General features: G+C 45.4%; 2 protein-coding genes across 4 annotated transcripts in view; one reads left to right on the top strand and one right to left on the bottom strand.

Annotated features, from left to right (window-relative positions):
• Nucleotides 1–1,646: 1,646 nt before the first annotated feature.
• On the bottom strand, nt 1,647–10,503 carry c4h2orf69 (chromosome 4 C2orf69 homolog). Its single transcript, XM_069934531.1, has 2 exons — nt 10,105–10,503; nt 1,647–2,680 (listed from the first exon to the last, which is right to left on the bottom strand). Exons 1-2 carry the CDS (start codon nt 10,486–10,488, stop codon nt 1,850–1,852), a joined length of 1,215 nt encoding a protein of 404 aa, XP_069790632.1. The 5' UTR covers nt 10,489–10,503; the 3' UTR covers nt 1,647–1,849.
• An 11,283-nt stretch (nt 10,504–21,786) lies between these two features.
• ftcdnl1 (formiminotransferase cyclodeaminase N-terminal like 1) overlaps nt 21,787–24,926 on the top strand; it is a 90,682-nt gene continuing 87,542 nt past the window's right edge. For all 3 annotated transcript variants that reach the window (XM_069934545.1, XM_069934544.1, XM_069934542.1), the window contains exon 1: nt 21,787–21,841. The gene's annotated coding sequence lies outside the window, so the exon portion shown is untranslated. The remainder of the gene's footprint in view (nt 21,842–24,926) is intronic.

Raw genomic sequence — 24,926 nt, forward strand, 5'->3', positions numbered from 1 at the left:
TGCCATTGAATTGGCATGTTCAACATAATTTCATCCACAATGATGTATGTGCCTAGTTGAGGTTACTTTCTGAGTGGTAAAAGCAGCCTGTTACTCTGGAGCTGAATGTGATGCTAGAATGACGAGAGGAAATAGTGAACTTCAAATTAGAGATAGTAAATGTCAGACATTAATATGGCATAATGATAATTTTCCACTTGAAATGTTCAATTCACAGTATTACATGCCTCACTGCTGGATGATGGAGCTAATGAAATGGCACAACATAATTGAGAAGATGATTGGCTTTTAAAGTTCATCTTTCAAACACATCCACAAAGGGACTCTCAACAGTTATCTTCACTGTTCAGTGTTCAAGGTCTGTCCCCCAAAATGTTCAGATAATGCAGGAGATGACAGAGTTCTCCACTGAGTTCATAAGCTTGCCTCCTACATGCTCCAAGCAGCAAATTCTCCTGGACCAGATTACACTTCCCACAAGTTCCTGGATGGTTAGTAGTGCAACATGCATCCAAAAGTAAGAGAAGGAGCTAAGCAAAGTCATTGTTTGGTTTGGAAGCATAGTCAATTGCCCAGAATAAAGCTATTATATATTCTTGCCAGTTGCATGGTATTACAATCAACACAATCAATGTTTCCTTCAGGCTTTGCTGTATATTGAATCAACAAAGCCATAACAGTCTCCAGTAAAGCTTTATTTTTACCAACTTTAATCAAGCCATTAAATCAATTTCTTTATAACCCCACATCAAATCTTGCCTTGTGACAATCTTCTGATTGGGCTTTTGCTAATGCTCAGACTTAACTACTACATCGACAACTGCTCCTGCATTCTTCCTCCCTGAAGCAGTCACACTAATTTCTACATTATATATTAGAAAGTTATTACATCGTTGCCATTCTCCATTCCAACCAGTCATCAACAAACTTATCTCTCCTAGCCCTTGACCTAGATTGTTCTCATCTTCTGACCAACTCAAGTTCAGTTGCATGGCATCACTTCCTTCTAGATTTAGCTATTATATTAAACTTGAAATTATTTTTAATTTTCTACTACTCCGAATTCAACTTTCCTGATTGTGTGCAGGCTTTGCTTTTAGTAGTAAAAGTGCTCCTGGAGTGCCACACTTACTAACTTGCAAACTCCAGGAAACAAAATTCATGAATGGTGAAAATGAAGCTCCACATTGAAAGTACAAGGTTAAGTGCACATTTTATACCCAAAAAGAGCCAACCAGCTGGTCACTCTTGGGGCTCAGCTGAGACAAGTGGATGGAAAAGTTGTAAGAATGTTCCAACCACTCCACAGGTTTGCTTCTTGGCTCTTTGAAATTAGCATCAATGACTACTTCTGTTCACTTTCATATTATTCAATGAGTGACTTTTGAAGAAATTTTTGAGAATTATTACTGCTGATAACTTCAGCCATTGAGTTTGAATTTTCTAAAGTCACATCAAGCATTTTTAATTTGTTGTTGAACACGTTAGAGGGTTCAAGTTGAGTGAGCTCAAAAAGTTCAATTCTTCCACCCTTGGAAATTCATCAGTTTTTATACTGCGTTAGAAGACTGAAGATACACTGATGAAATATTCAAGCAAGTCCACAAAATGCAAGAGAATGGAATGCAAAAGAAATACAAGGAATGTATATGTAATAGCACTTTAATGTGCAAAAACAGATTTGCCTTCAGCAGAGACAAAATTACATGCAATTATTTAATCCTCAAATTATTAAATGCATTTCTCTGGTGTACCAGTTTCACATGAAAGCATTTTTCTACTCAGCTTTATTGAGAACAAATGAGACCAAACATTGGTGATGTTTTGGTCACAAAGAATCCTCAGTATATCAGAAGACTTGAAGGACCCTAAAGTGATAATCCAGAGAAGGGGTTTCATTTTCAAAATGAAGTTGGTTTGTCACTTTAGCACCATACTCTCTTAAGAGCCGGATGAATTTCTTATGCTCTTTTCCAATCCAAGCCCTCATATCATCCCAGACTTGATAAGGTGTGACATGTGCATACACAGGAATACCTGTTTGGACAAATTCCTTCAAGATTTCTGAATTAGTGACCCAGGTATTGCTTCCCCCAGCATGACCTCCATCCAACCAATACATCTCTTTAATATTACTGATGAAGGCAGCTAGTTCCTGGTCTTTTTGTGCTTCATTCATTGCATACAACAGCTGGTTTAACACCACACAACCTTTGCTAAAACCAATCAATATAAAATGCACTGACCCTTCATTGAATTTTAAGTCTTCAAACTCTCTGTAGTTTTCAGAAAGACTTGGAGTACTCAGATCATTCTTAGCAGCTAAACCATTTACAGTTTTACTGCAACTATCTTGTTCAACAGCAAAACGACCACAAGATCTTTCATCAGGATTTGTCCGAGAACGTAGAACAGCATGCGCTTGCTTGAACCCATTCATCAACAGTGAGTATAAGTGTTTGAAAGCCCTACAGTCAGAACCGTGCTCAGGCGCACCAAAAAGATTGCTTTGTACAAAGTTGTCATAGCAATTGAACTTGTGTAGATGAATCCGGGAAGCCTTTATGATCCAGATACGACTGTTGGGAAAACGATGGAACAGTAAAACAGCAATGTCTTCCAGACTCCATCGCTGCCAGCGAACATTTTCTGGATGGCGCATCATCAGCTCATGATAGTTCTGCAAAGTAAATGCATAGTAATTTGCATCATTGGACACCAAACACACAAAATAGCAAGTTTTGAAATACTGCTGTCAGTAATGGCAGATACTTGTCCACAAATGTATAAATTATTTTTGAACAGGTATTGGTCTCTAATTGACCTGCTTTTCAAAAACTAAGTCACAATCAATAACAAGCACATACATGACAGCATATTCAAGTTAGTTGAACAAAATTGCTTTTTTATTGAATAACATGCAACAAATTTAAACAATTCACAGGTGAAACTTCCAAGAAATTGTTGATAAAGGTTTATTGCCTGGAAGTAGAAAATTATGAATATCCAAATAACAGCTACCTCAATGTGCTAATTAAACTCACAGAGTCAAAGAGTTTAAAAAGGACTGGGCATGGGATTTGGCATTTTAGCAGACCAATTGTTTTGCAAGGAGAATTTTGTCGGCTTTGTGGAGCAATTCATGCTGTAAGTCTACACTGGCAAGCCCCCCCAAAACCAACTCTTCCTCCAGTATATTGAGGACTGCATCGGGTCTGCCTTGTGCACCCGCGATGAGCTTATCAACTTCATCCACTTCACACTCAACTCCATCCTGATCTCAAACTCACCTGCCCATCTCCGATAACACTCTTCCCTTCCTGGATCTCCCCGTCTCCATCTCGGGAGACCATTTTTCCACCAACATGTGCTACAAGTCTTCCTACTCTCACAACTACCTGGACTACACTTTCTCACACCCTGTCTCATGCAAGGATTCCATCCTCTTATCTCAATTTCTCCGTCTCATCTGTTCCCTAGATGAGGTCTTCCAGTCCAGAGCTTCTGAAAAGTCTGCCTTCTTCCATAAACATAACTTCCCCTCCACCACTATCAACTCAGCCCTTATCCGTCTCTCCTCCATTTCCCGTTCTCCTGCCCTTGCCCCCTCTGCCCCAAGATGCAACAAACCAGCTTCAATTCACAAGGAGAGAGTTACACACAGGCTGGTGAGAAGAGTTTAAAAAGGACTGTTCATGGGGCTCAGCACTTTAGCAGATCAATCAAATCACAATTCTTTAGCAGGAACAAATAGAAGTAAAGCTGGCACAAGCAGAGCACCCATTAGTGGTGAGCTCAAAGCTTTTGCTTGAGGTTTGAATTGCAGAATCTAAGGAGATACTACAGACAGTCAGTCAAGATCTTCCAATAGAAATCCAGAGTAGGTAGTAGGATGGCAGTTAAGGGCAGTGGTATAATCCAGTTGAAGCATGTAGGAAATCTGGAGCAGTCCAAGTGTCCTCGATGACCTCACCAACAAGAGCATCCAGCTACAGCTCCATGTAGATGACACCAGGGAAATGGAGCTGAATGAACTCTGGATCATTCAGGAGGCAGAGGGGATGATAGGCAGAAGCTATAAAGGAGACAGTTGGACCCAAGAGGCAAGAGACAGGTAACTAGTGGCTGTTAGGAGAGGAAAGGGGAATAGGCAGTCAGTGCAAAGCACCCATGTGTCTGTTCCCCTCAAAAGTGAGGAATGGCAAGAACACCACAACCTTCATCAGTACCAGAGCACCACTGACTGTGTGGCTTGGTACGACAACAACATCATCTACAAACTTGCTCAATACCACGGTAGTGAGTTGTATAAAAAGGGGTGATGAGTCAGTATTTGAATGGTGCACCAACAACAGCCTCACAGTGTCACCAAAACTAAAGGAGCTGTTTGCCGACTTCAGGAAGGGAAATCAAGAAGTGTACAATCCAGTGATGATAAAGGGAATCAGAAGTGGAGAGGGTGAGCAAATTTAAGTTTTTGGGAGTCACTATCATGGAAGATCTTTCCTGGACCCAACAAACACACTAATGGCATCATGAAGAAAGCATGTGAATTCCTCTACTCACTCAGAAGTATGACATCAGACTCTGGCAAATTTCTGTAGATGCGTGGTGGGAAGTGGGCTGACCAGCTGCATCACAGCCTAGTATGGGGACACCAGTACTTCTGAACATTATTATGGCTTCGCAAATGAAGATTTAGGAAGGGAGGTGTCCACATCTGCTGCAGGCTCACTGGTGGCTGATGAGGCCAATGCAGGACAGACATGAGTAATTATATTTGTCAATTTTAATGTTAATAAGTTAAATGGTCAAATAAAAAGAGAAGGAATGCTTACATATCAAAAAATTGGGGAGTAGATTTTTTTTATATACAAGAAACATTTAACTGAAAAAGAGCATTTGAAATTAAAGAGAGACTGGGTGGGATATGAGATGTTTCCTTCGTTTAATTCGAAAGCAAGAGGGGGTCGCAATTTTAATTTTAAAAATCTTCCTATAAAGGTTCAAAATATTATTACATTATCAAATATTCTCCAAAATGTGAACACTTTTGAATTAGTATGCTCCAAATATTGATGATGAGAAATTTATTCAAGATACTTTTTTAAATTTAGCAGAGGTACATGAAAATATTTTAATAGGAAGAAATTTGAATTTTTGTTTCGATCCCCTGTTAGATAGTTGTACTCGAGTACAACAAGAAAAAAGCTGCTAAAGCAACATTGGGTTTAATTAGAGATTTGAATTTGATTGATTTGTTAATAACTATGTAGAATCTTTCATACATTCAACATGGTCTTATTCAAATGTAAAACCTTTTTGGGTGCCTATAAGTAATTTTTTTTAAAGCAAGTTACAGGACTTGTTTTTCCATTAAATCCCAATCTGTCTTTATTAGGAAATATTGAAGGTACAAATCCTAAACTGAAACTATCAATTTATCAATTGAAATTTGTTAAATTAGCATTAATGAGAAAATGTATTGCAATTATTTGAAAATTGGATACATCTTTAACTTTGCCAAGGTGCATGCTGAAATTCAAAGTTATATTTCTTTGGAAAAAAAAAATTCTTATAATTTAAGAAATAAATACTCTTATGTTTTTACAAATTTGGCACCCATGCACTTAAATTGTGGGATTGAATTTGCAGTGATATCCTTTTATCCCTCTAACCCTGCAGAATTCTCCTCTGTATGTTTATGTTAGAACTGATGAATTATCTCTCTCTGCAATCCAAAGATCCTTTTTTACTTTCTCTTTTCTTTTTATCTGTTTGTACCTATAATTTTTTTTTTAAACTTTTTCAATTTGTAGGTTTCCTTTTTTGAGGGGATGGAAGGGAAGGGTTTTAGGGTGGGGTGAAAACCATCATGTATGTAATCAATTTGTTCCTCTTTTGATATCCGTATTATAATAATAATTGTGCTGCATATATGGAGCATTAAAAAAATATTAAAAAATTCTTGGACAGGCAATGATCCTCCATTCAAGAGACACACCATTCCCAAAGTAGCTGTGTCTTCAACAGCATGATCTTGATGTTGGTAACTTCCGCCTGTTTGAGGGCTTCAATGTTGGTGACGAAGTCACTCCAGTGGATGTTGAGGATGGTGTAGAGCCAGTGTTGGTGGAAGCACTCAAGGAGTTGTAAGTGTACGATTCACGGCCGTACAGTAGAATGGTCAGTACAATGACTCTGTACACACTGATCCTTGTGCCTGTCTTCAGATGCTTGTTTTCCAGACCCTTTTGTACAGCCTACCAAACGTGCTGTTTGCCTTTGCCAGTCTGTTGTCAACCTCTTTATTGATCTTGGCATCTGATGAGATGGTGCACCCCCAGTAGCTGAACTGTCTTCAGATCAGTCTCGCAGACGGCAATGCAGAGAGGGTGATACTCTTCCTGAGGTGCGGGAAGTTCCTGATGGAGAACTTCTGTCTTCTTCAAGCTGACTTCCAGTCCTAAGAGCTCAGCAGCCTTCTCAAAGCTACAAGGCTGTCTCTGTATGGGCAACAAGGACAGCACTGTCGGTGAAGAGTAGCTCTCGAATGAGTTGCTCCAATATCTTGGTGTGGGATGGTAGTCGCCTCAGGTTGAACAGGTTGCTATCAGTGTGGTATCGGATGTAGACACCATCCTCAACATCAAGGTCTCTATGACCCTTTGGAGCATCACGCTGAAGGTGAAGACAGTCGGTGCAAGGATGCAGCCTTGCTTTACACTGCTGCCTATGGAGACGGGCTCTGAGAAGTCATTGTGTCTTTCCTGGCCACAGTGATCTTCAAGTAGCTGGATGATCATACTGAGGAACTTTGGGGATGTGGTGGGGGGGCAATCCCGGTCATTCCATGATTTGTCACAAACCTTTCCTGCTTTCAGTGTGAATACTTTGTCAAGATTGACAAGTATCAAGTACAGTCTCTTGTTCTGTTCCCTACACTTCTCTTGAAGCTGCTGGAGAACAATACCATGTCAATGGTGCTCCTGGGAGGTGTTCTTCAGCAATGATGGGGACCAGTCTGATCAGAAGTACTCTTGTAAGGATTTTTCCTGCAACAGAGAACTGCATTATCCCCTGGTAGTTGGACTTTTCTCCCTTGTTCTTGTACAGGGTGATGATGACTGCATCAAGGACGTCCTGTGTTAGTTTTCCTTGTTCCTAGCAGCAAAAAAAAAATCAGAGTTTGGCGTATAACGCTGGGCCCCCATGCTTCCAAACCTCTTCAGCTGCTCTATGGCCTTGACAGTCTCTACTAGGGTTGTAATCTTGTCCAGTTCAGTTTTCTCTGGCTGTTGTGGGATACAATGAATTTCTGAGTCTTGAACAGTTCAGGATGGACACCTTGTCTGTGTAGAGCACCCAGCTATCCGCACTGCGCAAAAGACTCTGGTCCTGTCCGAAGGGCCACACGTCACCTTCAGGGCTTCATAAAACCCACTGGTGTCTGTGCAAAGCTGAGTTCTCTCTGCAAGGTTGTTGGAGGTTTGGTATGACATTGGAAACCCTGGCAAATTTCTGCAGATACATGGTGGAAAGTGTGCTGACCAGCTGGTATGGGGAGAGTAGTACTCCTGAACATAAAGTCTTGCAAAAAGCAGTGGACAAAACCAAGGACATCACAGGCAAACCCCTCCCCGAACATCTACTGGGAACGCTGCCTTTGGAGAGCAGCAGCAATCATCAAGGATCCACATCACCCAGCAAATGCTGTTCTTGCTACTACCATCAGGAAAGTCTAGGTACCACAAGACTTGCATCACAAGATTCAGGAACAGCTGCTACCCTTCCACCATCAGACTCCCCAACAATAAACTCAATCAAGGACTCATTTAAGGACTCATACTTTTGCACTTTATTTTCTTTTTGTCTCTGTATTGCATAGTTTGTTTATATGTGTACAGTTCTATTTGCACAAAAGGCAAAGGAGGAAAAACCCAACCAACCAATTTTCCCCTGCAACCGCTGCAACCGTGTCTGCCTGTCCCGCATCGGACTTGTCAGCCACAAACGAGCCTGCAGCTGACGTGGACTTTTTACCCCCTCCATAAATCTTCGTCCGCGAAGCCAAGCCAAAGAAAGAAGACCAATCAGTGGTAAATCTGCCTCACTTGCAGGAAAAAGAATCTCTAGGTTGTATGTGGTGTCCATTGCTTTTTGCAGGGCTTTATGTTCAGGGATATTAGTATCCCCCTACCAGACAGTCAGCACACATTCCACCATGCATCTCCAGAAATTTTCCAGGGTTTCCAATGTCATTCCAAACTTCTGCAAACTCCTGACGAGCTTTCTTCATGATGCCATTAGTGTGTTGGGTCCAGGAAAGATTCTGAGATGGTGACTCCCAAAACTTAAATTTGCTCAACTGCTCCACCTCTGATTTCCCAATGACACTGGATGACATACCTCTGGTATACAAAGTCCCAAACAGGCTTTTCAAGTGTGTATGTATATTTATGCATGTGTGTCTATACATTAAAAAAAAACACCTAACCTATTCTTTAAAAAAAACTAACCAAAAAAAAAATCTGAGCAGCTTACCATGAGGGTTACATTTTGTAGCTTTTGGTTCATAGCGTGAATCAAAATAACAGTTAAGTCTATACCTTATCTGGAAGAGCAAGTACATCTGATCCTATTTAAAAACATTTACATCATAAGACACAAAAGGTTGCCGGATTGAGATGTTGAAGATATCCACGAATATATTGATACATTGGGTAGCACAGATTTTTAATACTCGGCCAGGTACTTCGTCAGGACTGAATGTTTTTAAAATCAGATTTACTCTTCTGAAGGCAGCCCACACATCATCCTCATATAGGGGGCAGAAGATCATCAAAAGACAGATGTGCGGTGCTGGTTTTCTCTTGTTCTTGTGGTCAAATTGTGTGTGGAAGGTACTGAGTTTGTCTGGAAGTGAAGCTTTGTCACCTCTTACTGCACTGCATTTGGTTTTGCAGCAGGTTATGTCACGTCAGTCCTGCCACAGCTGTTGGGTATCCTTTGTCATTTCCACTTTTGTTCAGAAACTCCACTATGCCCAGGAGATGGCTTTCTATCGGTCACACCTGCTCCTTCAGTGGTAATCTGGATCTCCAGCCTGTGAGGCTCTCATCAGGTTTGGAAATTCCTTGTTCATCCAGGGCTTCTGGTTGGTAATCTTTAAATGTAATAGATCTTTACCTCCTATGGAGGCTGTGAGACCAGCTGAATTCCTCTAGCATTTCTGTGCATGTGTGTATTACCACAATCAGAGTGTTTGCAAATTTTCTTGTTTCACAGCAATCACCCTGAATTCGATGAAAATGCAATCCGGTTAAGCAAGTGAGAGGACACCCAGAAATTGGAGGAACACCACCTCATATTCATCAGGGCACCCTCCAACCAGATGGCATTAACATCAAATTCTCCAGAGGCCTGCCCCCACTCTTACCCTTTGTCTACTTTCTTCTAGCTCTGTTTCTCTCTCCCCATTTGTCTTTTTACACCGAGCCCAGCATCCAGATGCCCAAATAACCCCTCTTCCCCCAGTCAATTCTCACTCTTCCATCCATACCCAATTAACACCTTTGTACTCCTCTCCTGGCCCATTCTTTCCCCCCCCCCCCCACCTCGCCTATTAATTCCAGCGACCTTGAAGAAGAAGGAAGTGTCGGGTCCTCCAGCATTTCCATTTTGACTCCTCTCTCTGAATCACACTTGATGAGTTTTGTTGCCACATTGGCCAACTTTACCAAACATCCAATCATTCAGGCTTTCTTCTCTATTCCCCCCCTCCCCTCCCCCCCCCTCTCCTCCCCCCCCTCTCCTCCCCCTCCCCTCTCCTCCCCCCCCCTCTCCTCCCCCCCCCTCTCCTCCCCCCCCTCTCCTCCCCCCCCTCTCCTCCCCTCCTCCCCCCTCTCCTCCCGCCTGTTCAGAGGATGACAGCGGAGAGACTGCAGCCGACTTCCCCCACCCACACGATGCGTACTCAATTCGAGAGGTTGCAGCCCGAAGCCTGGGCCACACAGGGATCGTAACCCGAGCCGCTGCCGGGGACCCCCGTGGCCCGACGCCCCCCACCGAAGCCCCGACCCTCCGCTGGCCCCGCGCACACACCTGCACGTCTCCCGGGAAGTAGACCACATGCGGCCCGCTCCGGCTGCTGTGGCCGACACCCAGCAGCAGATCATTCTTCTTGCTTGCTTCCCAGCCCGCCACTCCGCTGAGGCGGAGGACCTCGACCCCGTGCGCCTTCCAGAGTTGAGCGGCCTTCGCCGCCGAACCAGGCCCACTCATGGCGACCGGATCCCCGGCACTCGCCAGTGCGCAGCCGCACGGTCCTGGCGCTGGGGGAAGCACGGAGAGAAACGCAAGGAGCCAGGGGCCACCAAGGATCAAAGAGAGGTTGCGGGGTCCTAGCGCCCGGGCGCAGGCACGGACTGCTTGCTTCCGACGATGGGGAACGTCAGGTGGATAGAAGCTGCGAAGTTCTCGTGCCATGTCCACCGCTTTTTTTTATATTTTCATTTCACGTGAAGAGAGAGGTAAACCCAAAACAATAATGGACTAATTATTTGGAGGAGGGGCTCAAGCCCATTCTGTATCTTTGCCTTTGCTCCGTAAAGGACACTCTTTGACCCGCTGAGTTTCTCCTGCATTGGGTTCATTTCAACCACGGTGACTACAGAATTTTGTGATTTCCTATGTTAGTTCCGAAAATAAAAAGCAAAAAAAAAAAAATCTATGGAGTTAATCAAATGCAACTGCAAATGCTGTAATCTAAAACAGAAGACAAATTCGGTATCTGTGGAAAGAGAACCCGGTTAGGTTTTGGGTCAGGGACCTTTTGAGAGAACAACAAAAGGAAGTGGTTGCAAGAAATGCTGGCAAAATTCAATGGGATTGGAGTTAAGGTTCGGGAACACGGAAAGAAAAAACGATACATGACTAAACAGAATCATTATGCAATTGTTGATGAAAAAATATTTTCAAATTGAACTATTAAAATCTTCAAGAAAAATATAGAATTTTTCCCCCCTAAAAATCCAGTACCCCCTGTTATCCAGAATTCAAGCAACTGGTAGCCTCGAGCAACCGGCAAAAAAAAATAATAAATGGGTTAAAAAAAAATGGTAGCCTCACTCCACTCACTCATTCTCAAACAACCGGAAAATTTGCTTATCCGGATCTACCAATCCCCTTGGGTTTACTGCATTAGTATTTTAGATCAAGGGTTGGCATGTCAACCCCAAGGTATAAATAGTCACCCAGTGAATGCTGCCATAAATTGAATTTCGCAACCAAAGACAAACAGTATTTTTCTCTAATATCAGGATATTAATTACATGACACATAATAGAAATTCAATTCAGGATATGAAGTTTACCTTGGCTTTCAGTCGTTGAAATAATACAGCAACAGTGTGAATGAATTTACTAATGGATGAAATCCTAAAATTGTTTAGGGCACACGTGAACACAAATAGAAATCCATTTTTTCTTAATAATTGTGCTCAAAGCAAATTTTTAAATGTTTAAATTTAAATTATTTAAAAAAAAACTTAGACATAGAGCAAGGTAACAGGCCTTTTCAGCCCATGAGTCCGTGCCACCCAATTTACACTCAACCTACGTCCCTGGTACGTTTCGAATGGTGGGAAGAAACTGGAGCCCCAGGGAAACCCACGCAGACACGGGGAGAATGTACAAACTCCTTACAGACAGTGCAGAATTCAAACGCTGGTCCCGATCGCTGGTGCTGTAAAGGCATTGCACTAACTGTTATGCCAACCGTTCCACCCTAAAGACCATTCATAATTGCAGGTCTAAGATTAATTGAATAATGTGAGTGAAAAATATAGAAGGAAACTGAATTGAAAATGGATGGCATACTATTTCAGAAAAGGAATATCCAAAACTTTATTGTAATTTGCAAGGACAAGTAAAATGCAAAAGATTCATCATTGTTAAATCAACGAAAATAGTTTCCCTTAATTTATTTTTTCTACTTTAAACAAAGTGTAAAATTACAGCCAAGAAGATTTGATTAACATGAAGGAGTGGTACAAATATGTCAAATAAAAACACAGAAATGCTGGAGGAACTCACCAGGTCTCACAGCATCCATAGGAAATCAATATAACTGATGTTTCAGGCCTGAACCCTTCTTGAAGGTCCCTCTTATGCTTCTGTATTTTTATGACAATCATAGAAACTGCAGACTGTGGTGTTTCACCCCAAATATGTCTAATAACGGCTACGGCAGAAAAAAAGTCGGCTTTGCTCGGCTAGTTTGTTGATAACAGTAAAGCAGTATATCGGTGACATACTAAAAGAAATCCTATTCATTTTATCTTTCACAAGTCAACTTTGTTTTTCATCAGATTTTTGTAACTGCATTTAGAAACTGCCTTTGCAAAGTTGTATTGATGTAATTAGATCCTGCTGCTTGTGGTGGGGGCTGTAAGATCTCTCTTTGTAAGAGATGGCAGCAACAGAATTTTCAACACAGGCAAGTTACAGCTTGCATGCACTGGAAGTTTAAAATACAAACCTAGATTTTGTAAGGAAATGCTGTAACTGGTAACATACTCCTGTATGACCAATGACATCTTGGGGTTTCTGCACAAACATGGTAGTCCTGAGCTTCACCCCAGGAGCAAATTTCAAAATTAACATTTATCATACATACATGACATCACATACAACCCTGAGATTGTTTTCCCTGTGGGCCAGGCAGAATTTCTCTTTATCAGTAGTGCAAAAAACTATGCAAGAAAATATATGTTTAGAAAAGAGAGAGATGTAAACAAAGAAAGAAATGTAAATAATGTGCACTACAGAAAAAAAAATACATTCAGCAATAAATAATGTTGTAGAGCTCGTCGAAAGACTTGTTGATCCAAACCAAGGCTTTTATTAGCAAAAGACAGGAGCTCTTCACAGGTGGCCGACCAGTCCGGAATGATCCGACCTGGCTAGGGACACAACCCTTTAAGGCCCAGACAGTAGGCGTGGCTTAGCTCTCAGCCAATCGCTGTAAGCACAGTCTAGATACTGTAACTATAAACACTATATACATTGGTGATAGATCTGTACTATCACAAATGTACAAAGTAAGAGTCCCTAAATGTGTCTGACTGAGCTTGTTGTTAAGGATTCTGATGGTGGTGTGGCAGCATATGTTCCTGAACTTGATGGAGTGAGTCTTGTGGCACCTCAACCTCTTTCCTAATGGCAGCGGTGAGAACAGAACCTGTCCTGTGTGGTGTGGATATTTGATGATTGCTGCTGCTCTCCTAAGCCAGCGTTGCATGTAGATTTTCTTGATGGTAGGGAGAGTTTTGCTGTGATGTATTAGGCTGTGTCCACTAACTTTTGCAGGTAATTCTGTTCAGAGGCATTGGTATCGCTCTACCAGTCAACACATTTTCCACTATACTTCTACCGAAGTTTGACAAGGTTTTTAATAACTTGTCCAACCTTCGCAAACTCCTGAGACACAGAACACAGAATTATGGCAGAAGCTTACCACATATGGAGGAAAATCAACAGAAACACTTTGTACCAATATTATACCCTGCACAGGCCCTGTTTTTCCTTTGAGTCTGAACATTGCAAATGGCTGTGAGAAGCCAACATACACTTGTTTGAGTTTAATTAAAATGTAAATATTTTAAATCACATTTTAAATGTGGAAGATGGGACAAATCCACTATACCATTACACTATGTAAATTGTGCTTGTTACACAGCTGCGTTAATGTTAGTGTACACATTTGGACTGCAGGAGAACCCTTTTCATTGTACTTGGTAAAAGAGACAAGTAAGCATACTGAACTTAGCCGACACACTTCTGTATTTTACTCGACTCTGCTTCTGCAGTATTTTTGTTTAATTTAATTGTCTGAGAATCTTTTATTCTTTAAAAATTTATTGAGCAACGTAAATCTTTGTCACTTTGGCAAAACAAGGGACAGGAGTGTACCTGATATGGCTGTGATTTTAAAAAAAAAAACTATTTTTATGTTTTGGCCTAATTCAACTGTTGACTCCACAGTGCAGGTGAGGCCAATGACATACAGGATCTTAGGGTGATGAATGGAGCCACCTTTTCTTTCCACTCACATGCCACTTTAGGTATTCCCTATGCCATAGGTGCTCCGTGATTATTAAGGGATTGCGTAAGGTGGTATGTGGGTGAAAACAAAAAGTTTGAAAACCTCTGTTTTAATTATATCCAATTGACTCATTTTGTGCACGGTTTCATAACTTCAAAGGAAATGGGCCAATGACAATTTTCTCAAGCAAAATATTTCAGTAACAATTGGGTCTAGAGCAGTGATTCTCAACCTTCCCTTCCCACTCATATACCACCTTAAACGATCCCTTACTAATCAGAGTGCATCGATGACATAGAGATTATTTAAAGTGAAAAGAAAATGGTTGAACACTACTGATCTAGACAGTCTTCTCATCAAGGAAGTTGCACAAGTTGCTTTGCTACTATTCTCCAGCTGTAGTCTCAAGCTGATTTATTTAATTTCAGTTCCATGGATTTTACATGACTATCTGAGCTTTACCACAATCTTAAATTTAAACAGACAATTTTCTTTTCCGATGAAGATGTTGGAATTGAAATATAAAATTAAGGACGAGTTATATTATATTCGAATGGAAGTTTTTAAATTCACCCACAGAAAATGGCTATTTATGGCTCATCTATAACTACACTGAATCTGAGTGTTAAACACAATCTGCCAGAAGAACTCAAATTAGACAGCAGCAGTGGGAGAAAAAGAATGGGTGACGTTTCAAGTCGAAATTCTTCATAATTTTTAAAAATCTTGTATTCTATTTCTCCCACTAATGATGCTTCATCTGGTGAGTTCCTCCTGTAGATTTTGTCCATTCCAACAGCTGCAGTCTCCTGAATTTGGGTATCTTGCTTGATAAATACATACAAGATGTACATAAGAGTAAGAAGACTGTAATATATTTTAGGAAATATATAAAGACTTTGGAGAAGAACTGCTTAGACTGTTACACTGACTCTAGGGATGAGGATATATGGACAGACCATGGAAACTGGGGTTATTCTCCTAGAAACTGAGGAGAATAAGAGAGGATTTGATAGCAATATTCAAAATCACCTATTGGGAGAAGACCATTACCACAAGAATCATGACATGAAGAGGAACATTTTTAAAGAATAAGTGATTAGGATTCAGAATGGATAGCCAGAGTTTCATGGATTGTACAATGGGAGGTTCCATTGTGATGTTCATAAAGGAAATTGGATAAGGATACGAAAGGAGAATAATTTCAGGTTCAGAGTGAAGAGGGATTAGCTGAAATGCTATTATGGGGACCATGGGCCAAATTTCATCCTTCAGTGTTCTAATTTTTTTTGTGATTTTCAAAAGAATTTAAGAATCAACCACATTAATGTGGTTCTAGAGTCATATTTAAACCAGTCTGGTTAAGGAAAATTGATCACTTTCTCCAAGGAGAGTCAGCAAAACATAGATTTTGGGGAAATGTCATTAGTTTCATGGTGTCTGTTACCAATTACATCTTTCTATTCCAGAATTATTTAACTAATAGAATCTAAATTCCCCAACTGCGATTTGAAGTTATGAATCTACATCAATGGCCTAGACCTCCAAACCTAACCAGAATGTCACCATTCTCCTGAGCATTTTGAATTAGATCAAAATATCTGGTTCCATCTTACCATGAAAACGCATAATCCTGACTTTCCCTGTGTGATTCTACAGTAAATTAACCTAATGAAACAAGTGACAGAGGTATATAAAAACTTTTATGACTTCAGATGATTTAAAAGTGCTTCACAGCCACTTAAATAACCATTATGGAATTAAAATGAATAAATCTGTGACTCCAGATCTATTAATTCATGATGTGGCTATACCTGATAAGGCTGAAGCTTATTCTAAGTCCCTCAATATTTGGCACTTCACACTTAAGGAGCAGTAGGTATGTTCCTGCCTTATTCTTCTACACTGCTTATTGAACCAGGATTGGTTCCTGGTGAGTTGAAGATGACGGTGCTGCTGTAACTGGTGTAGGATCAGGAGAGCAAAGACACATCCTCCAGAGCTCCTCCTTGGGGTTCTACTACCTGGTTATCATGCTCCATGGCCCTGTACAGGTTTAAACCACCAATAGAACTAGGTTGGTGATGTTATTTGTGCATCGAAGAACCTGTGCCCAAGATGACTCCATTCATGCTTGGCAGCCCAAACTGAAAGTAACAGCAGGACACCAGAGCAAAAGAACACTACCTTCCCCCCAAAATGGAAAATCCAGTGAGAGAAAAGTAAGGAGACTACACCAGTGGACAAGTCAAAATGGCCAAAGGCTCACTCACCGGTCAACAAGTTGGTGGTTACTGGCTTCTGGGATTCACAAGAGTGTCAATAGAGAGTAGGACTCCCGAATGGCCTTGGCCTCTCTAATCGTATCTGGGGGTCAGAACCTGAAGCACTGTTCACCACGGGGACAGTCGGAAGGCTGTGCGGATATGGTGCTTATAGGAGCACAGGTGGAGGAGGTGATGGAATCCATGGACACTTGATCATTCCAAAGGGTATCTCTCTTGCTTCTCCTCATCTTGGTAGCAATGCTGGATGACAGCCTATACTGTTAAAACAAAAGAAAACAAATTTTGTGTAAATGACAAAAAAAGGAACTTCAAACCTTGAGAGGTACATTGAGTGAAAGGATTTCAAATTATGGAGGAAAAGATTAAATCTTGTTAGTTGTAAAAAATCAATGCTCATGCCATTGAATTTAAGACTGTCCAGGACAAATATGATGTGTTGTTCCTCAAGTTTATGTTTAACCTCAATCTAGCAATGGGTGAATTGGAGAATAGGCATGTCTGTAGGGGAATGTTAAGGGGAATTTAAATGGTCAGCAACTAGGAGGACTAGCTTGGACCTCCAGCAACTTTCAAGTTCAGGTTTATTGTCACATGTATCGAAAAGAAGTGATGGTGGTTGTTTTACAAATAGAGCAGTAGACATCTCATACCTTGAAGAACAAATAAGAGATAGTATGAAAGCACATAGTACAAAGTTACAGAGAGAGGTCAGTTGGTATAGAGTAAAGGCAACATAATGGTACTATTTTGGAGTCTGATAATGGTGAGAAAGAATCTGATTTTGAATGTAGAGGTGTGTGATCTCACATTTTTGAATCATCCTCCTGATGGGAGGGTGGCCAGAGGGGGTTTTCAGTGAAGTCTTTGGTCTCACCAATGTAGAGGAGGCTGTGCTGAGTACACCAAATGCAGCAGATTAGGTTGGACGATGTCATGTAAAACTCTGCCTCACCTGGTTGTTGCCCTGGATGGACGTGAGGGACACGTTACATTTTCTGTGGATTCAGTAGAAAGTGCCTAAAAGAGTGGAAAGGTGAGGGGGAGGGGGGGGCGGGGGAAGGGTGTAGGGAAGAGCAGATCTGGGCGAGACTGAAAACAGTGCTGCTGGGCCACAAAATCTCAAGGAGACACTATTAGAATTTCTGAATTTATTGCTGGTAATATCACAAGATCAAACTGAGAGAATCTGTGGTGATAGGACATTGATAACTACAACTATTTGACTGATAAAGATATCCAAGTGGATAATTCACCTTATCAATCTTTGATGACAGGTTTGAACCCAAAACATTGGTTATGTATTTTTATCTTTGCTATGTCAAAAGACAAAGGAGGAAAAACCCAACACCCAACCCCAACAAACCAATTTTCCCTTGCAACCGTTGCAACCGTGTCTGCCTGTCCCGCATCGGTCTTGTCAGCCACAAACGAGCCTGCAGCTGACGTGGACATTACCCCTCCATAAATCTTCGACGCGAAGCCAAGCCAAGGAAAAGAAAAAAGATAAAGTACACTGTTTGACCTGCTGAGTTTCTCCAGCATTGTGTTTTTACTATGGATAATTCACTTTTTTTTCTGGTTTTCTTGTAACCTGCCACTGATTGGCAGTTATATCCCCAGAGTCACCAGTAATTGCAATTCATTGATGTCCCAGATATGGTATGTTCCATCTATCCTAACTTTCATGCTTCTCCCAAATGAGATAGCTTAGTTCATATTCTGAGAGAGGATGGTGGATAGTAAACAGAGATCTCTATGCCTGTAATTGGCTGATTCATGTGGTCTCACTACAATGTTAAGGAGTTCCATCCTCCAACAATGCAACGTCACCTCCAGCTGATATGACAGTTTTGATACAACTGTGATTGCTAGGCCATTACTGAGGCAGATTAAAGTGTGGCAGAATGTCTTGGGACTGGAGGCGCACAACTGTCAAGATGGAAAAGGAGAGTGAGTTTTCTTTCCAAAAAACCATTTGAGAACAAGCTGGAGCCTTGTGTTAATCCAGTAATTTCACACAAACTTTATATTTTTAAAAATCAATCTTTGTTCACATTCTCCAGCTATAAAGTTAGGATTTGATATTGTGCTTCTGAGATCATTGTTCCAGTATATAACCTCCTGTACCTACTTCCTGAGACTGTCAGTGAATTGAACTGAAGCTGTCATGATTTTGCTGTTTATAATAGCAGAGTCATGGAAATAAATAATTAAGACATTTTCCAAGCAAGTTCTTTGAGCATTTTATTAAGGCTGTAGTAAATCAAGTTCAAGTTTATTATCATCTGGCTGTACATCTCCAACCAGATGAAACAGCGTTTCTACAGACCACTGTGAACAAATTCACATAATGTACAGCATGTAATAATCACATATTTACATGTAGATGTAATTACAAATATACATATAAATATTTTGGGATGATTTATTTAGTTACACGATACTGTTCATCAATCTCAGAAGAATAAGCTATTTCTCAGCCTGCAGCCCTGATTTTGATGTTCTGTACCTCCCTGATTTTGATGCACCTCTCGTAAAATAACAGCAAATGCTGCAAATGCTCATCAAAACTGATTTTGGCTTTTCATGAGATGTTTTGATGAAACTAAGACATGGTTTTCTCTCTGTGGATGCTTGCCTGGGTGACCTGCTAAGTGGAGTTGGCATTATATATTTTTGTGTTAGATTTCCTGCATCTCCAGTATTTTAAAAAGCATCACAACATAGAAGGTGGGAATACAGTCAATGAACCTAATCTATTCCATTCCCAGATTCAGTCCCTAAAGTCCTAAAAAAAAATTCTCTTCCTTATACCACTATCTAACTTCTTTCTGTAAGCAACAACAGAATCTATTTCCACCACTTTTCTAGGTTATATTCTATAGCCTTTTATTCTTTACCTGAAGATAATTACCTCACATTTCCCCTGGCTCTTTTCAATTGCTTCAAGCCGATGTCCTCTGGCTACTGCCCGTGGGAAAATTGCTTTCAATTGCTTCAAGCCGATGTCCTCTGGCTACTGCCCATGGGAAAAGTTATTTATTTCTAAATTCTAGGCAAATACTTCTCTCAAAATGATTTGCAGAGAATGTTTAAGGCCAGTGATACAGGTCTCCATTGGAAGTCCAGGAATGATCTATGGAAGGATATCTTAACAGCAAAGAGGCAATTCCAAGGGGCTAGAAACAAAGTCAGATACTTGTCAGCTATGGCAGGATGTATATGCCATTTCGTCCTATAATGCAAAGCCTAATATCATAATATCAGATGCTTCACTCCCTGATGAGCTGAACACCATTTATGCTCATTTGTAAAGGAGAATTCAACTGTAGCTGTGAGGAGCCCTGCAGAAGCTGGCAAAACTGTGATATCTGTCTCAGAGGCCAATGTTAGAACATCTTTCAAGAAGGTGAATCCTTGCAAGACGTCGGCTCTGATGGTGTACTGGGCAGGGTACTGAAAATTTGTGCTGGAGTGTTCACGATACATTTTCAACTCTCATTGCTGCAGTCCGAGGTTACCATCTGCTTCAAAAGGACATCAATCATAGTGGTACCCAAGAAGAACAGAGTGAGCTGCCTCAATGACTATTGCGCAGTGGCACTGATACCTACTGTAATAAAATGTTTTGCTATGTTAGTCATGGCCAAAATTAACTCATGCTTAAGAGAAGATCTAGACCCACTGCAATTCACCTACCGCCACAACCTCACAACAGCAGATGCAATATCACTGGCTCTTCACTCAACCCTGATTCATCCAGACAGAGCATCAAGCTGCTTTTCATGGACTGCAGCTCAACTTACAACAACATCATACCTTCAGTACTGATCAACAAGCTTCAAAACCTAGCCTCTGTACCTCCCTCTACAACTGGATCCTTGACTTCCTCACTGGAAGACCACAATCAGGACAAATTGGAAACAACGTCTCCTCCTCACTGACAATCAACACAGGCACTCTTCAAGGATGTGTGCTTAGTCCACTGCTCTACTGGCACGACACCCATGATTGTGCTGCTAGGCGCAATTCAAATGCAAATTTGCTGAAGGCACCATGGTCGGTCATCGGCAGAGTCTCAAACAGTAATGAGGAAGCGTAGTACAGGAGTGAGATAGATCAGCAAGTTGAGCAATGTCACATCCACAAATTTGCACTCATCATTAGCAAAACTAAAGGAACTGATTGTGGAGTTCAGGAAGGGGAAACCAGAATACAAATTAGTCCTCATCGAGGGGTCAGCAGTGGAAAGGATTAAGAATGAATTCCTGAGTCTCAGAAGAGCTATTCTGGGGCAATTATGAAGAAGGCAATTCTGAGTGGTTAAAATCAAAATCAAATACTTGTCAGCTTTGCCAGGGTGCTCATGCCACATTACATCCTACATGTCAGCAGCTCTATTTCATGTGGAGTTTGAGGAACTCTGGTACATCACCCAAGTCTCTTCCAAATTTCTACAGGTGTACTGTGGGGAGCATTCTGCCTGGTTACATCACTATTTGGTCTGGAGGTGCCAATGCACATGACAGGAATAGGCGACAGATCCTTATAAACTCAGCCAACACCATCGTAAGCATCAATCTTCACTCCATAAGGACATCTATAAGAGGCAGTGTCTCAAGACAGCAGGCTGTATCATCAAGGATCCTCACCACCCAGGCCTTCCCTTTTTCTCATTGTTACCACCAGGAAGGAGGTACAGGAGCCTGAAGATACACATCCAACTGTACAAAAAGGGCTTCTACCTCCCCCCCACCCCACCCCACATAAAATTTATGAAGAGGCAATGAACCTAAAGACACATCGCTTTTTCTTCCCACTTTATTTGTATTTACAAAATTGTAATTTATAGCAATTTTGCTCCTGTTGTGCACAACAACAAATTTCCTGATAAGTGTTCATGACAATAAACCTGATTCAGATTCAAATTATCTTTCAATCCTTGGCTTCTCCTCTCTATCCTTCATCATCAGGGAGTATCTAATATATATATTTTTACATCCTCTTTGGCTCTTTATCTGCATCGAGTCGAACTAATTGCAAAAAAAAACTCAGTTGTTCTATCAAGGTAACTTCCTTCCTTTTCTATTCTGTACAAATTAGATTTGATCCTGTAGTTTTAACAATTGTTTGCTCAGCTTGTCTTGTCATATTCTGCGTGAAAGTCTGCAGACGCTGGTGATTGTACGACAACTTGCCCATTCAGCGCTGTTTCCCAGACCACTTTAAAACTGCTCTATCGTGTACCTTTTCACGAGCTATTTCATTATCAAGAGCGGGCGGCTTCCAGATTCCGCTGCCGACGCTTCTTTGTGAACGCAGCGTGTAATTTCGAAAAGCAATGCTTTATCACTGCCAGAGGAGGGCAGTATTTGACAGAGTTTGGACGACGTTCCTTGCCACATACTGTGTCCAGTGGTCAAAGGTCCGCTGAGCGCTCCAACGCTGTAAGTTTTATTTATTAAATCTTCCCTCTGGCCGTGAAGGTTCGCGTGCTAACAGTTTTCATTTCAAAATGTACTTTATTTATAAATACAAACGTGTTAATTGTAGGGCTGCGGTTCATGTTCCTTTTCCGAAGTCAGCTCCAAAACTAGGAGTTGATAGGGCGGGCAAGGGGCAGAAGGGAATTCTTCCTGTAACTGTACTTCCCTCCCGTGCACAGTGGGGTTCCGCCTCCCTCTCCCCCCCCACTCCGCCTCCCTCTCCCCCCCACTCCGCCTCCCTCTCCCCCCCACTCCGCCTCCCTCTCCCCCCCACTCCGCCTCCCTCTCCCCCCCCACTCCGCCTCCCTCTCCCCCCCCACTCCGCCTCCCTCACCCCCCCACTCCGCCTCCCTCACCCCCCCACTCCGCCTCCCTCTCCCCCCCCACTCCGCCTCCCTCTCCCCCCCCACTCCGCCTCCCTCTCCCCCCCCACTCCGCCTCCCTCTCCCCCCCCACTCCGCCTCCCTCTCCCCCCCCACTCCGCCTCCCTCTCCCCCCCCACTCCGCCTCCCTCTCCCCCCCCACTCCGCCTCCCTCTCCCCCCCCACTCCGCCTCCCTCTCCCCCCCCACTCCGCCTCCCTCTCCCCCCCCACTCCGCCTCCCTCTCCCCCCCACTCCGCCTCCCTCTCCCCCCCACTCCGCCTCCCTCTCCCCCCCCACTCCGCCTCCCTCTCCCCCCCCACTCCGCCTCCCTCTCCCCCCCACTCCGCCTCCCTCTCCCCCCCACTCCGCCTCCCTCTCCCCCCCCACTCCGCCTCCCTCTCCCCCCCCACTCCGCCTCCCTCTCCCCCCCCACTCCGCCTCCCTCTCCCCCCCCACTCCGCCTCCCTCTCCCCCCCCACTCCGCCTCCCTCTCCCCCCCCACTCCGCCTCCCTCTCCCCCCCCACTCCGCCTCCCTCTCCCCCCCCACTCCGCCTCCCTCTCCCCCCCCACTCCGCCTCCCTCTCCCCCCCCACTCCGCCTCCCTCTCCCCCCCCACTCCGCCTCCCTCTCCCCCCCCACTCCGCCTCCCTCTCCCCCCCCACTCCGCCTCCCTCTCCCCCCCCACTCCGCCTCCCTCTCCCCCCCCACTCCGCCTCCCTCTCCCCCCCCACTCCGCCTCCCTCTCCCCCCCCACTCCGCCTCCCTCTCCCCCCCCACTCCGCCTCCCTCTCCCCCCCCACTCCGCCTCCCTCTCCCCCCCCACTCCGCCTCCCTCTCCCCCCCCACTCCGCCTCCCTCTCCCCCCCCACTCCGCCTCCCTCTCCCCCCCCACTCCGCCTCCCTCTCCCCCCCCACTCCGCCTCCCTCTCCCCCCCCACTCCGCCTCCCTCTCCCCCCCCACTCCGCCTCCCTCTCCCCCCCCACTCCGCCTCCCTCTCCCCCCCCACTCCGCCTCCCTCTCCCCCCCCACTCCGCCTCCCTCTCCCCCCCCACTCCGCCTCCCTCTCCCCCCCCACTCCGCCTCCCTCTCCCCCCCCACTCCGCCTCCCTCTCCCCCCCCACTCCGCCTCCCTCTCCCCCCCCACTCCGCCTCCCTCTCCCCCCCCACTCCGCCTCCCTCTCCCCCCCCACTCCGCCTCCCTCTCCCCCCCCACTCCGCCTCCCTCTCCCCCCCCACTCCGCCTCCCTCTCCCCCCCCACTCCGCCTCCCTCTCCCCCCCCACTCCGCCTCCCTCTCCCCCCCCACTCCGCCTCCCTCTCCCCCCCCACTCCGCCTCCCTCTCCCCCCCCACTCCGCCTCCCTCTCCCCCCCCACTCCGCCTCCCTCTCCCCCCCCACTCCGCCTCCCTCTCCCCCCCCACTCCGCCTCCCTCTCCCCCCCCACTCCGCCTCCCTCTCCCCCCCCACTCCGCCTCCCTCTCCCCCCCCACTCCGCCTCCCTCTCCCCCCCCACTCCGCCTCCCTCTCCCCCCCCACTCCGCCTCCCTCTCCCCCCCCACTCCGCCTCCCTCTCCCCCCCCACTCCGCCTCCCTCTCCCCCCCCACTCCGCCTCCCTCTCCCCCCCCACTCCGCCTCCCTCTCCCCCCCCACTCCGCCTCCCTCTCCCCCCCCACTCCGCCTCCCTCTCCCCCCCCACTCCGCCTCCCTCTCCCCCCCCACTCCGCCTCCCTCTCCCCCCCCACTCCGCCTCCCTCTCCCCCCCCACTCCGCCTCCCTCTCCCCCCCCACTCCGCCTCCCTCTCCCCCCCCACTCCGCCTCCCTCTCCCCCCCCACTCCGCCTCCCTCTCCCCCCCCACTCCGCCTCCCTCTCCCCCCCCACTCCGCCTCCCTCTCCCCCCCCACTCCGCCTCCCTCTCCCCCCCCACTCCGCCTCCCTCTCCCCCCCCACTCCGCCTCCCTCTCCCCCCCCACTCCGCCTCCCTCTCCCCCCCCACTCCGCCTCCCTCTCCCCCCCCACTCCGCCTCCCTCTCCCCCCCCACTCCGCCTCCCTCTCCCCCCCCACTCCGCCTCCCTCTCCCCCCCCACTCCGCCTCCCTCTCCCCCCCCACTCCGCCTCCCTCTCCCCCCCCACTCCGCCTCCCTCTCCCCCCCCACTCCGCCTCCCTCTCCCCCCCCACTCCGCCTCCCTCTCCCCCCCCACTCCGCCTCCCTCTCCCCCCCCACTCCGCCTCCCTCTCCCCCCCCACTCCGCCTCCCTCTCCCCCCCCACTCCGCCTCCCTCTCCCCCCCCACTCCGCCTCCCTCTCCCCCCCCACTCCGCCTCCCTCTCCCCCCCCACTCCGCCTCCCTCTCCCCCCCCACTCCGCCTCCCTCTCCCCCCCCACTCCGCCTCCCTCTCCCCCCCCACTCCGCCTCCCTCTCCCCCCCCACTCCGCCTCCCTCTCCCCCCCCACTCCGCCTCCCTCTCCCCCCCCACTCCGCCTCCCTCTCCCCCCCCACTCCGCCTCCCTCTCCCCCCCCACTCCGCCTCCCTCTCCCCCCCCACTCCGCCTCCCTCTCCCCCCCCACTCCGCCTCCCTCTCCCCCCCCACTCCGCCTCCCTCTCCCCCCCCACTCCGCCTCCCTCTCCCCCCCCACTCCGCCTCCCTCTCCCCCCCCACTCCGCCTCCCTCTCCCCC

Source organism: Narcine bancroftii, chromosome 4 (assembly GCF_036971445.1).
Source record: "Narcine bancroftii isolate sNarBan1 chromosome 4, sNarBan1.hap1, whole genome shotgun sequence".
Lineage (NCBI taxonomy): Eukaryota > Metazoa > Chordata > Chondrichthyes > Torpediniformes > Narcinidae > Narcine > Narcine bancroftii.

Bases quoted from the DNA above. Each gene is read 5' to 3' on its own strand.
- c4h2orf69 (XM_069934531.1), bottom strand. From the start codon at position 10,488: ATGGCACGAGAACTTCGCAGCTTCTATCCACCTGACGTTCCCCATCGT. The intron at 2,681-10,104 runs GTGTGTGCGCGG...TTTACTTTGCAG, and splicing joins ACTTCCCGGGAGACGTGCAG to AACTATCATGAGCTGATGAT.